The sequence below is a fragment of the Erpetoichthys calabaricus genome, chromosome 13 (genome assembly GCF_900747795.2).
Source record: "Erpetoichthys calabaricus chromosome 13, fErpCal1.3, whole genome shotgun sequence".
Lineage (NCBI taxonomy): Eukaryota > Metazoa > Chordata > Cladistia > Polypteriformes > Polypteridae > Erpetoichthys > Erpetoichthys calabaricus.
Genome location: NC_041406.2, coordinates 119,183,200 through 119,198,154, shown reverse-complemented (window position 1 = coordinate 119,198,154; position 14,955 = coordinate 119,183,200). Strand labels below are relative to the sequence as shown.

The window sequence follows — 14,955 nt, the reverse complement described above, 5'->3', positions numbered from 1 at the left end:
GAAACATTCTATATAACTAAGAGAGTCAGGTGACTACAGACGGAAGTGATTTCATACTTAATTATTTTAAAAATCAAACCTTTGTCATATCCTTTGAAAGCCCTCAATTTAAACTGCAATTTATGGCATCAGACCATATGAAACAATGCAAAACATATGAATCATAACAATAAACAGACATAATCAACATATCTCATATCACATGCATAAAGAAACATACAATGAATGCTCCAGAGGGGTCCAAATGAAGCTAAAGAAAAACTGTTCTAAAGTGTCCCAAAAAATAAAGGAACGATTTCACTGGTTCTCATTATAAAGATGGTATGAAACCTTGCATGCTTATGTCCATGTACTTTGGAAAAGGTTTTGTATTTGGCTCCAGAACTGTTTTAAACGGGCTAGTACTTCCTTCCAGTTTCTTTCCTGATAACTATTAAACTGTATTTAGCTGAAAACAATGCCCTTCTTACGGATTTATGTAATGAAAAATAATGTGAAGACTTCAGAACAGACCGTATTATATTTTTTTTGGAGTGTTATAAATAGAGTTATCCAGTCCTTTCAATCAGTGTGCATGAAACTTGAATTAAAGTTAAAATGATCACCAATAAAACTCAATAATTGTGGGTTATTGCAAGTAGATGAGTTTTGATATCACCATGTATGATTTGGCATAGACAACATCAAACATTATTGAGAATACACATATTGGCAATATGCAAAAGCACTGAACGTCAAACTTCTGGGAAAAAAAGACAACTTAAAAGTCAGCCTCAGTGGAACATATTTCACTTGAATGCTCTGAACAAATATTTAAACTTAAAGGATATTTAACACAAGGAGAAAACATGGCAAAATGGATATGCCTCTTAAAAACCACCAAGGCATGGCTTAATTGTATCCCATTCATCATTTACCATAATCATCGAGTGCAAATGTTTATAAGGGGAAATGATGGAAGGCAGACTGTAGCTAATTGAAAGGAATTTTACACTTGCATCTGTCAAAATATCTCAGATTATTTAACTAAACTATGCAAATAGCAGATGTATGACTGTCTTTAAAGATTCACAGACGCATCATTGCAACATAAATACTGTTGTTTCATTTATATATAAATAGAGACTGTTAACAGCTAAAGAAACTGAATGTCCATCAGTCAGCAATGTTGATCATGTTGGTTAGTTGGAAAAATCCTACTATGTTTTTGCTACTTTATTGACTATTTGTAATTAAGGCATACCTAACTCTCAAAATGAAACAACAGCACAATGGTGAACAAGTCTAGATTTATTTTATTTTCTTTCTAAATACTAAAAAAAAATGATGCATCATATTTATATATTTCTCCCTGGTTTTCCAATGATGGGTGATACTATGCTCTTAGCTACTGAGTGAAACAATTTCTAAGCTTTCTATCTTTAATAAGACTGAGCAGTTACTGTGGCCGCATGGTAACAGTTGCTAACATGCCAACAAAAAGGCAGGATATATTATTTTTAATAAACATGATTTAATTGATTAAAAATATTAACTCTTAAAGAATGCACTCTAACTGTATGGGTAAGCCTACCTTTTGATGTTAAAATGAGTTCAAAGCCTTACCTCCAACTTTGGGGCCAACTCCTGAGCCTGGCTTCCTACTGGTGCTACTACTAGGATTTCCAGGCTTTTTGGGTGCTGGAACCTTAAAAACAGATTGGGCAGATGATGGCCTACTTCCATCCACTGACTCATCATCATCAAAGCTTTTGTCTGGAAAAAAAAACAAAAGGCAGCATTTTAATAAAAATCTATTAGGCAAGAAAACTGTGATACTGGTACAAACAAGAATACAGCAGAAGGAAATCAATACTAATTATGAGCTGGGAACATTCTTCCGCTTCAAAGGCCTCACATAAAAAAAAAAATTAAAAAAAAAAAAGCATCACCAGTCTACACCTGAAAAGCACATTCATGGTGACCTGCAGGCTGGTACATACACCTGCCCCATTCCAAATGATCAACAGTCACCCATATTATCAGTCTCCAGCCTCTTTTTGCTATCTGCATCATCTCCTACACCTTGCATTGCTTTCACTCTCCACCCAGCGTCTGCTACAACTTACAGTCACAAATCCGCTTGCAGATCAGTCGCCTCATCCCTCTGGACCAGAGGGGTGGGGAATAAATAAAATAGCCCCAGCTTGCTTTCCTTGCAGAGTGCCTGCTTGATCACATAGTCAGTAGAAGAAGACTGTGCATGAAAAAACAGATCAGTTAAAACCTTCCATCTAAAACCTGCCCATGCCGAATCCTCCATCAAGGCTGGGTGCCGGCATCTTTTTTCCCCCTCATCTCCCTCCCACCCTTCACAGGGTAACCAGCAGCCAATAAGCTTTCAGATGACATCATTCTCCATCAGCTGCTGCTTCCTGCATATCAATTTTTCACTGAGCCACAGTCAGCCTGGCACACCTCCCTACAAGCAAATGACAAAGGCTTTAGAGCTGGGAAATGTCATGCTAATGAGGCTTCACTGCCATCTAATGGGGTTTTCTGATTCAAGCCCACACCCCAGTTACACAGCTGATGGCTATGCATCCATAACAAGGGGCAGAGCAAAAAGCAGCATCTGTGGCCACAAATCCCACCACAGAAAGGGTAGGAGGGTAGAAGCTTAATCTTGAGATGGACACACAGGTGTGTATTAATAGTACACAACACAATGCCACTGAGGCCATCTATGGATATACACAGATATATTCAGGTGCACACACAGGTGCATCTTGTGTGCATGCCCAGGATTTATCTGAATATTTAGGAATGCAGAAATTAATACACACTCAAAGAAACATATCTGATGTAGTTCTGCTCCATTCACAGTAGTGCCAATTTATCACAAAACAATACACTGGACAAAAATGTCCTGCAGATAACCTCTCTAGCTTTTATAGTCACACAAGAAGGATTATAAATCAAACAAAAAGAAGCTAAAGGATACAGTCAGACCATGGCTCAAAGTGCAAAGCAGGAAACTACTTCAGAGATTGCAAACTGCAGATATGTACATGGACCCCTTGTACTAAACCCCTTATGCTTGTGCAAGCAAATTAAAAAAGTCCTGTGCTCTGGCATGAAGGAGTCTAAGTCAAAAAATGTATGTGAGGTCAAAACAACAAAATAAATTAGCAAAATGCTGTACAATCTTGCATCCACCAAATTATAATGCAACACCAATCCATAGTGTGCAAGAGTGCATGGGAATTTTGACAGAATCATCACACAAGAAGATTATAGGAAGGGTAATATGTAGCCTTACTGTTTCAGGTGACAGTGGCAACGGAATCATTCCTGTGTCATCCAGGCTCTGACCCTCAAGTAATTACACTGGCAGTGGCCTGATTTTCTTTTACCTTTAATCATTAAGCTCTGTGCCACATTGTAACTGACAAGATCACAAGACAAATTTTCTATCTTTATCTGTCTGTATGTGCCTGACAAAATCCAACTACTTGCTGCTGACACAGTGTCAGAATATTATCTACTTAGTAAGTACCTAAATTTTTTATAGCATGTGGAGTGTGGCCCGGACACAGACAGGTAGACATTGTTTAACCACCACAACACGTTTATTTATACTAACTACTATTTACAGGTGAGAAACACAACCCCAAAACTCCCCCAATGTCCAGGCCTTTCTCCAATGCCTTCCTCTCAGGTCCGCCTCCACTCCTCTCCTCCCGAGCTCAGTCTCTCTTTCTCCCGACTCAATCCATCGAATGGAGGGAGGCGGCCCCTCTTATACACACCCAGATGTGCTCCAGGTGCCTCCCGATTAGTACCAGCTGCGCACCCGGAAGCACTCCTGGGTGTCCCTGGTCGTCTTCCCCCCAGCACTTCCGGGTGTGGCGGAAGTGCTGAGGACCAGGGCTCTCCAGGCTTCGGGGCACCCCCAGGCGGTGACCACGGGCCCCTATAGGGTTGAGCTTCCAAGCTCAATTCCAGTGGTCCCCAAAGCCACCAGGGCGGTCGCCCCCTTGTGGTCTGGAGGAGGCGTAAGCCCTCCTCCGGTCCTTCTGGGCGTCCCAGGAAGTTGATATGTATTCTTGAATGGTGTAGAGGTAAGAACTGCTGCCTTATAACTCAAAGGTACCAGGTTCGAGACTGGACGCTCTGTGTTTTGGGTAGTGAGCTGCTATTATTATTATTTGTACAATATAATAAAAACATACAGCTGATTTTTGAGTCTGTAACACCCGGTGCAAATTTTGGCTACTTGTAAAAGTTAGCACTTGTTTTTTTATTATTCAGTTTTATTCTCTCAGTGATGTTCACGTGGTTCAATGAACTTGCCTCTCCCTCTTTGAGTTGATGGAATTTATCTCCATTATTTTCACAAGAGCAGCGCTGTGGCTGATGCTTGCTCAGAACTGTTTGTTGTTACCTGGCAATCAAAGATACCATGTCCCGTGACTGCTATTAGACTAGACAAAGGCAGGACCATAGCAAGAGACTGCTTCTTCATAGCGCATTCGCAGGCTAATAGACTGCTGTAACACAACGCAACTCTACTTGGCACCGTAAGTAAAATGGGACTTCCACCTAATAAAAACACCCCCAAACATGGGAAAAGTGTACAAACTTTACACGGACTATGATCAGGTGAAGGAGTTGAATCAAGGACACTGATGCAGCAGCACTCATCAATTTGCTATTGTGCTGTCCAACAATGGTAAATAGCAATATTAAAAACAAATGAAAACTCATTCACTCTAACATTAACAAACTCTGTTGAAAAAAAAAAACAAAACAAAAAAAAACACCATACCAGGCCCATCTACTAAATTGTGTAAAGCTTTATTACTATCAGTGGTCATGTGTAACCACTATCATTGTGAAAGGTGCTATCACCAATAAACATGTGGTTAATGCCCCAAAAACAAGACAAATCAACAGCATTAAAAGAAATTCAATTTTGAAGAAACTTAGAAAGAGATTAGTATAGAAATCAGTATAGATATTTCATGGACAACACTGGTGTTAGTTAGCAGTGTGCAACCAGAATAACAAGAATCTAATAAGCCACTCAACTTAGCATAAACAACAACTTACAGTTTGCCTTTACTACGCTAGCCCTGAAGTGATTGAATAGTGGGAAAAACAGCTATTTTACTGAGGGTCACGGCACTGTTAGAAGTAACTGGCCAAAGTTGTATTCTGCAGGTCTAAATGAAGAGGGGCTGGATAAATGAACAAGACACCACCTAAAAGTGTATAAAAGCCCAATACAAATCTTGTCTTCCCCACAGTCACCTATACTACAACTTGTCCCATGCCCAAGTTTCATCCACTATACTGGCAGACACTACCTTCACCTGTAAGCTTCTCAACAAGTTGCTGAAAGTACTTGATGCTAAACTGTTAACAGTCCGCAACACACTACTGCTTGTATCACACAATATAAAAGCAGAATACAAATCAGTATAACAGAACAATGCTTACTCCCCTTTCCACCCTAATCTATAGAAGAGGATAAGGACAGAAATGCTTAATCCTATTTCCATCATGGTAGATTAGTCTAAATCCAGGAGGGGAATCAAGGACAACTCATAGTCATAGTCTTCACCTAATTGTCTGAACTGTTAAAAGCAAAAAAAAAAAAAAAAAAAAAAGACCACACATAAATACTTGACCACATACACAATACTAGATTACTGAACAAAAAAGTCAAAAGCAGATGTGTCCCAAATACAACCCACCTGAAACACACCATTTACACAATAGTTCCTTTAATAACATTCATTTACCAAGATATAAATAAGTAAAAATGAGAATTTTGAAGCAGTGTGCAACCAGCAGTGCAAATTAAACCTTGAGGCATGCTGTTCTGATAAGAGACTGTCTAGCTTTTTATCTACTTAAATATTGTATATTCTGACAATATTTAAAATTGCACTTTTCTAAAGCTAGATAGTTTGCAAGCAAATAAATACTAAACAACCAAAAATATACTCTGATGTTACAGTTGAAGAAAAAAACTCAGGGATAGAAGAATCTTTTAAATATTTACAAAAATTTTAACAGAAGAATCTTCTGCAACCTATTATGAATGTAAGTAGTTTTGTACAGCACCTTAAATTCTAAGCCAGAAAAGAAAAACACTTAATTAGTTAGAAGATCAATAAAATTAAACATTAAAAACTGCCCTGGACAAGACAAACAAGTAGAAACAGAAGATAAAAAAAACAATACAAGACAGATTTTTTACATTTTCAATAACATATTACACAGAAGAATATTAAGACTTTACAGCAATGTTTCTGGACCACATGAAACCTATGCATGTTTGATTTCCATGTGCAACATGATTAACAACTGATAAAATAAGAAAAGAAACTGCTGAAGAAACAAATATACAGTATGACGAACAGCCACGGCCATTACCCAGCCCAGCCGGAAGACCAGCTGGATGGAAGGATTGGCAGAGAGAGCATCCAGAAGGCACTACTTTCCCCAGGACGCAAGAGGGCAGCCCTCCTGAGCGGCTGTGGCACCATGGATTCACACAGGGCACACTGGGAGTTGGAGTTTGGCACAACCAGGTTGGGTTCTGTGGGCGTGACAAGGAAGAAATGTACAACCCTACTTTGGGTTTTCTTCATACCTGGGAGTATTTCCAGTTAATCCTGATGATCCACCTGGAACACTACCAGGTGTAACATAAAAGAAGCTACCTCACTCCATCCAAGGAGCCAGAGTTGGGAGGAAGAGGGACTAAGCTTGCTGGAGGAGGAGTGGTGGCAAAGAGGAGAAAGATTGTGTTGCTGGGTGCTTTATACCGTACTGTTGTGGGGAGCGAGGGAGAAGAGCTACCCTACTATAAATAAAAATGTGTGTTGCTGAACATGTGGGCCCTGTGGCTGTTGTGTCCAGGGTTTACATTAGCAGTTTTCCAGCACAGCTGTATTCTTTCACTCAAGCCATCAAGAATGTGTAATTTAATCATGGGAGATTTAAGTTTAAACTCTGTGTGAAAGAATCTTTTGGATACATAATAGTATTGAAACAATCGACTGAATAATGCCCTTGAAATCAAACATGCTACATTTAATTATATGTGTAACCCACTAGCCTGGAAGAAATGGTGACTGTAGAGATTAAGATCCATTTTATTGCCATCCATTCAGGCATCCTAGCTACCTTACCAGGTTTGGCAGAAAGCTTTCATGCATTCCAGCAACCAGTGTACAATAAGAGAGACTGTTCAGTGGGCACACTGTCAATCCCTCTCAGGTCACAGGTTATATCAATCAAAGTAAATACGTTGACATTTTTACATTTCAATTTACATATAATAGAAACTGAACGCATATAGGAAATTTGGCCAGAAGCACTTCATTTCTTTATGAAGAGCTGTAAATCATTGCTGCTCATTTGATTCATTTAGAGTTAGGATTTTTAATGTTAATAACTGCATATTTTTATGATTTATGGGGGCTTGTTGACATTGTTAGAAAATCTGCATTTTGTGTGTTTACTTATGAATATTGCAAACTGGCCATAAATGCTATTAATGTAAGTTACTTGTGGTTTATTTATTTATTTCTACTTATAGCATCTGACAAAATAACTGGTTTAAAACAAGTCAGACAGTGAAATTTTGTTTTTAAATCACATGTTCAGTTTCAAAACAAAACTTAGTGAAATAACTTCAATGTGTATTAGAGCTTAGAAAAAAAATGTATCTTAACAATACCATGACAATATAAAGACCATGATAATTTTGGTCACCATAATCGTTATATGAAATTTTGATATTGTCCCATCCCTAACAGATTCATATACTCATTTCAATGTTAAAGTATCATAATTGTTCAGTGGTGAGATTGAAAGTTTTTTTTGTTTAGTAGCAAGACAGAGCCTGTGTCAGGACACATGCAGACACTGTGCAAGAATGTCTTATTTTCAAGGGATTCTGCTTCTTTACGACAACATTGTGACAGCAAGCAATTCCAGAACAGATGGTCTTCCATGTTGATAGAATACTGTGATACAAATCTAAGCGATCTACCACATGTAACACTTTTAGATTCATGTGATTCCTACAAATAATCTTGCTCTACCGTACAAGTGTGGTTTGCTTTTTCAATAAATGTCAGGAGTTGCGTCATTTCACACATGCTCTGCAACAGTAGTTGCTTGTTAGAACCTGATGAAATAACAAAATAAACAAAAGCCTATCAAAATTATTTATCTGCAACAGCTATATAAAATGTAAAGTTAAAAAAGTGAAAACAACACTAAGTAGACTCAGAATCTAAGGCCTAATAGTTTGGTTGCTTTTTAGGCTGAATGACAACAACCACAAATACAATACATTTGCAAAGAGACGTGTCATATAGGCCATAACAGGAAATCACTGTATTGCTTACCCTTACACCAAACTGTTCTTCAGTCCAATGAACAACCATAAGTATTTATTAACTACTATCTTCACAGCTTTGTAGAAAAAGCTTGAAGCCCATTTGCAAAAGAGGTGAAATGAGACATTGGGTAAAAGAATGAAAAATTCAAAGATTATGCTGAATATCTGTTGACACAGCATCTAATTGTTGCTCTTCACTTCCTCAGTGGAGAGACAATACATTGGTCAGAGGAATGATCAGCAGTGAAAATTATACTCTGCATCTTAGTAATCTACACAGGTGCCTCAAGAAGACAAGTTCAACAGAAAATCACTGCCCAGAGTGTGAGGGATCATAAATAAAATAAGTGTGGCCACAGTCAAGATTATTTATGGTGTGAACAGTGCAATGTCATGTACTCATCAGCTACAACTACATGTCAAGAGGTACTTTGGGATGGGAGATGACCACAAAAGGTTAAATGCTTTCTGACACAGGACTATGTAGACACAACCTTGGTTAGCCAGACTGCCAAATTAACATCTAGAGGTATTATACTTTATTCTGCATTACATATTTAAGTAAGGAGGACACATAACTCATCTTCTGAATTCTGTTGTAATTTATATCTGAAATCAAAATAAAACCAAATGTGATCTGGATAAAAGAAATGTAGTAATATGCAATACAGAATAATTAAAAAGCAGACACAGTTGTTCATTTTGTAAACTACTTCACTGTTCATCATAATATTGACATCTGACAGCATAGAAAACAAAACGTAACACAAATTTAAAAATATGCACAGCCCAGCACACTCATTAATAAAGTAAAGCAAGAAGTTGAATGTTCATGGCAGAATATATCTGCTATGAAGAAGCAGCTGAGGGGGGAAAAAAGGGCTTCTTTCCAATAACCTTTAAATCTTAGTCGTAAACTACTTTTTCCAGATCAAGGTTGTAATTTGGCACAGGGCCTAAGTAGACTGGAACAAATCATTTACTTCGGTTTAGAGAAAACCTACATATAAGCTGTTGTACTGAACTGAAATTTAAGTGTGACTCACACAGTTACATGTTGTGAATGAAAATGTCAGCTGGAGAAGCTGTATGTAATCCTGAAGCACCTGTCACCTTCAGGCTCTTATAATAAATTAAACCTTTACAAATCACACAGCTGTATCGAAACAGAGTACAGCTCAAATCAGCTCAGCTAATTTTTTTTTTTTTTTTTTTACACTGAATGGAAGAGCTTAGTACCAGGAACACCCGAGTCTTCTTCAGACATAGACTACTTCATTGAATTTCACTGAATGTTAACTGACTGAGCAAGGTTACTTCACTGTTTTTTTTACACCACAAAGCCCAGTACTGCAGCAATTAAATAATTATTTAACAATTATTATACCTCTAATGTGTATGTGTAAATCTAATCTAAATATAAAACTTATTACATTCTAGTTGCAGAGCGGGCAAACATTATTTTTGACTTATTCAATTTCCCTTTTGGCATACAAATCTAAAGTATTCCTGTAACGAGACACACAAGCTATACTACTTAGAGTGAAATAATGACAAAGAAATGAAATGATTCAACTTTATTTTCATTGTACAAGTACAAAAAAGTAGCTATTGCAAACCCCTTGGAGTAGGAGTGCAGAGTCAGCTATTGTACAACACACGTGGAGCAATATAGCAGGTTAAGGGTCTTTCCCGAGGGCCAAAAGGAGTAAAGAATATACTGCAACTCAGAAAAAACACAATGTCCAGTAAATGTAATAACCCCAACATAATCAAAAAGTTCTGACCTATTATAACTCATCTATGGAAAAACAGACAGCAAAGAATCTACCTGGTTTCTAGACCAAATGAGAAGACAACCTCTTAACAAGCATATGTTTTTTTTTGTGTGTATGTATGTGTGTGTGCGTGTATGAGCAAATAGTATGAAATGTTCTTCTTCATCTGGCAAAAGTAGTAAATAAATATACAGTGCACTTTTGTATCAGAAAAAGCAATGCACACATGATATTAAATGTCCCAGGTCAGGTGTTCATTTCATGGGGTTTACAGTTTCAGGTTTTTTTTTGGGGTTAGTTTTATTCTTCCAGTCGTTCAAAGGCATGTAGTGCAATTGACAGGTATCTCAGACTTGCAATTTCAACATCCAAAACCAGCAATAGTACTTTAAATTGTGATTAGTAATAATTTAAACAGTCAATTCCTAACAAAAAAGAAGAATAAGAAAAAACAACAATCAATAGATATTTGTCATTATAAGGTGCAAAGTACATGTTCAACTTCAATAAATCTGGGATTCATATTAAAGTTTCTCTCTCAAATTAAAGCTAGTTTACAGCTTGAAAAAGGAAGGAGTGAGGAGGTATTTAAAAGTTTAAAATACTTTGATCCTTCATTTATTATCAGGAGAAAGAGAGCCAATCAAATGTGTGCTATATCCTAAAACCCAGTGTACGGCTCATCTGATTGAACAAAGAGAAGGAGGAAAAAAAAAGACAAAAGTGACACAGGAAACAACATCAGATATCAAGAGATGTGAAACCATCTGATTTAGACGTCAGAAAATGCAACCTATGAATAACACTGATCACTAAATCAAAAAGCCGCCTATGACATCACCCCTTGACACTTCTGATTTTCAGTAAGCTTTCCTAAGACTGTTTATATCCAGGCTTTGCTATCTATTTTTTATTATATTTTCTTCATTCAGTATTGTTATGTTAATAAATACTAAATAATGCTTTTATATTTTCTGTACTTTGTCTTTAGTCAAAAGTGGCAAAAATATTAAATGGGGACTAAGTGTGAGTTAGATTACTACTTTCTTATTCACATGGTTTATCAAAGCTATTGAGATCACTCCTCAATGACTAGAGCAAATGCCATGAAAGAGAAATTCAACTGTATACCACTGCAAAACATATGTGGTTTGTAGGAGGCATCACTCAGCCTCAAAACAGACACAAATGCCAAAACACAAGTCCCAGTTTTGAATAAAATAATTATTTTCCAGAAATAACTTCTTACAGGTTCTTTGCCATATAAAACACAAAACCAACAATTCTTTTAATTTTCTCCTCCATTCTTCCCAGCTAACCTTTCCCACTCCACTCCAGACTCTGACTAACATGGGAAAGGTGAAGTGGTTCATATTCAACCTGAACCTGGGAGTATTTCTGATGCAACAAGATTGCCACTGGAAGCACTTTCTGGGGGAGGTATAACTTTTATCCGACAGTGGAGCCTGCCCGAACAGCTCCCTCTAGCATCACCTGAGGACCGCAACAACGCTGCCCACCAGAACTACAACTCCCATGCAGTCCTGCAAGTATCCATACAGGAGCCACAGAAGAGGAATGCTTCCACCGAGAGTATTGGGGGAACATATGGCCCCAGAAGGGAGTCATCCATTATGATGGCCTCCCAGCTGGGAAAGGTACAACAAACCAGCCTGACCAGGATACCCATCCATCCTAACCCATTTAATAATGTGAAATAAACAGTACATTTAAATTTATACTATTTTCATATTGCTTCTGGCTGGATGAATGGAAGGAGGAAACATTGAACAGTCTATAAGCCATAGGCAAATTGATGCTTAGTGGAGATTTTTATTAAACTGTGGAGGTATGAGCTTGTGGCTAGTACTCCAAGAAAGCACACCCTGGAGGGAATGGGCAGGATCGTTCACAATGACATCTTTTCCACAAAAGCTTTCAGAGTGTCCAGGGTCAGTTCTGTGATGAAGCTGGCCTTACTAATAATTTTTTTCAGATGTTTTGTATCATCTGAACTCAGACTGCTTCCCCAGGAAATCACTGCTTAGAAAACACTGGCATATATTTCTGCACGTCAAAAGACCCAACTCTCCTCCAGAAGTATGATCTACAATCTATTCTGACCGCTCTTGTACTGTGTAGTTTGCTGTTCATATGGATTCCCAAGTACTTGTAGCTCTACACTACATCCACATTCTATCCCAGGTGAGGACTGGTCTCAGTGACTCCTTAATATGCTGAAAATTCACAACCAACTCTTTTGTCTGGTTGATGTTGAGCTACAGACGGTTCTTTCTGCACCACAAAAACAGTCTTCCACCAGCCTCCTGTACTCTGAAATGTCTCCACCAAGACAAATTATGATGAAGAAGTTGCCTGAGAATTTCTGTAGATGACCAAAGTTTGTATTGTACTGGAAATCAATTGTATAGATAGTAAACAGGAAGGGAGAGAGTACTGTTCCCTGAAGTACACCAGTGTTACACACCATCATCTCTGACATGCAGCCCTTAAGATTTTTTTCCATATCGCCCAGCGCTACTTATCACAAGAATTTATTTCATATCAGTCGATATCAATATATATCACAATATAAATCACATCACTATTTCTGTCAAGCTTAAAGGTTCCTTTTTACTCCTAAGTGAGATGTGAAGATATCATAAGGTTAATTATGGTTTAAATATTATTTATTTTCTGACAGAAGTTGAACATGACAAATACAATTGTATAATGTTCTGCAGTGTATTTCAAATAAATAAAAAGTATATATAACAAACTAAAATCTTACTTCTGACCAGTTAAAAGCTTCAAGTGTTGTAGCAGAACACAAGCAAAATGCAGAACTAAATTCTTTGGTCAATTACAAATAAATAAAATAGGTAATACAAAATAAAAAAATTTCAGGAGAATACACTAAATTTGTCGGTCAATTCCAAACACATGAAATAAAATCTAAAACTAACATCTTAAAGCTTTCAGGTTTTACAGGAGAACACAAAGTAAATTCTTTGGTCAGTTTCAAATAAATAAAGTAGGTATTATAACAAAATCTCCAAAAAAATTGCCTATATTCTGTAACATTTCCTTTGTATAGATTCAAGGTGTGTTAAATTATTGGGAAACAAATCTTCAAATAAATAGACAAAAAATATCCTATATATATATATATATATATATCCTCAGTACAAATTCAAGCAACTTTCAAATGTAAACGAAGGAGAACAAACAAAATTAACATTCACTCAACTGTGGTCAGCTTATGCTTCAAGGTAGAAGTCTGCACTGCAAAAAACAAGGGACCTAATGCAATTGCTTGTGACAAAGGACTGATTTTAAGTATTGTCAGCGGGAGTGGGCAGTTGACACCTGTGTGCGGACGGGAGCTAGAGTCTGGGAAATATTAATTCTATGTCACTTTATATTTTTTATATATATACTTTAATAAATTATATATATATATATATATATATATATATATATATAAATAAACTGGGGATAAAACACAGAGTCGGGAGTTGATGCTAATGTTTTCTGTACCTCTCCCACAGACCAACAGAAGCAAAGCCAACCTAGAATTCCACCCACCTACTTTGCCAGACCACGCCCACCTACAGACCTCACTTCCATCTAAGAACCCGCCTCTTCCTGCACAGCTCCTATAAGACTGATCCCGTCACCCTTCACTTCAGTTTTCTGTTTGACTCAGTCTGTATTGAATACTCTGATTCGAATTTTTGTGTGTTTCACTAACAATATACAGGATTGATCCCCCAAACCTTTCTGCTTTGTTCTGTTTCTTTTACAATTGATATATATATATATATATATATATATATATATATATATATATATATATATATATATATAGATATATATGTAGATATATATAATTCATATAATTTGCCAAAAAAGTTGGGACACATTCATATTCCGTCTCGCACGCAGCCTTCTCAAGATTGCAGAGCTTGGAGACATCCTTACATCCACAGTGGACAGCATTAAAAAAGGTGATTACAAGACTGCAAACTCAGAAAAGGGAAGTGTGACATTTGGCAGTCATTTTCAATTGTTATCGATGGCGATGACAACCAAGTGCCATTTGCTTGCTGCAATAAATGGTCAGGCACCTCAGATTAAAAGCGCCACGTGTGTACAGTAGTGAAGGGTCAAACTAAACTGACATTCTTGCCAAACCTGTCAAAAATCAACTAATGCTAAAAGCGAAGCACAGGATAAATGTGTGGATTTTGTCTGCAAGGATATAAGGCTTTACGACACCAAATCTGGTGAGGGTTATATTCAACTTGAGCAGTACCTGGTTGACATGGCAGCCCAAATTGTAAAGTCTGAAGTTTAAAGAGATACCGCCCCTCCTATGACAGCACGTGGTAGAAAAGGCCAAAAACTGAGAAAGGATATTGTATATAACATGCTAGAGACTGTTAATAATCATGGGTGTGCTGTCACAACTGGACCAAAAACTTTGAGAAAACCTCTTTTGTATTTGCTACCATGCATTATATTAATATGAGCTACAATCGTGTGTTAAAGGTGCTTTTTGCGACCCTGTTTGAAGCAAGGACAATTAAAACGGGTGAAAACATTCACGCTTTATTGTTAAAAAAACTTAGTTTTCAAAACTGACTGTTCTTGAATGAGGAGAAAATACAATAATTGCCTTGCGCAGCTACACCAGATTAAACTGTAGTGCTTACATTCTTAACACGATTCTCTCAAGTGCTTTTACACCAGCAGTAATGGAGAAAG

At 37.3% G+C, this 14,955-nt stretch overlaps 1 protein-coding gene across 33 annotated transcripts in view; it reads right to left on the bottom strand.

Annotated features, from left to right (window-relative positions):
- clasp2 (cytoplasmic linker associated protein 2) overlaps window positions 1-14,955 on the bottom strand; it is a 242,744-nt gene that overhangs the window by 83,841 nt on the left and 143,948 nt on the right. For 27 of the 33 annotated variants that reach the window (XM_051935860.1, XM_051935863.1, XM_051935866.1 and 24 more), the window contains one exon: window positions 1,606-1,755. In XM_051935860.1, the coding sequence (XP_051791820.1) occupies window positions 1,606-1,755 (150 nt within the window). Of the gene's footprint in view, window positions 1-1,605; window positions 1,756-2,108; window positions 2,306-14,955 lie in introns of those variants that run through there. The other 6 variants (XM_051935884.1, XM_051935885.1, XM_051935888.1 and 3 more) reach the window with 2 other exon arrangements.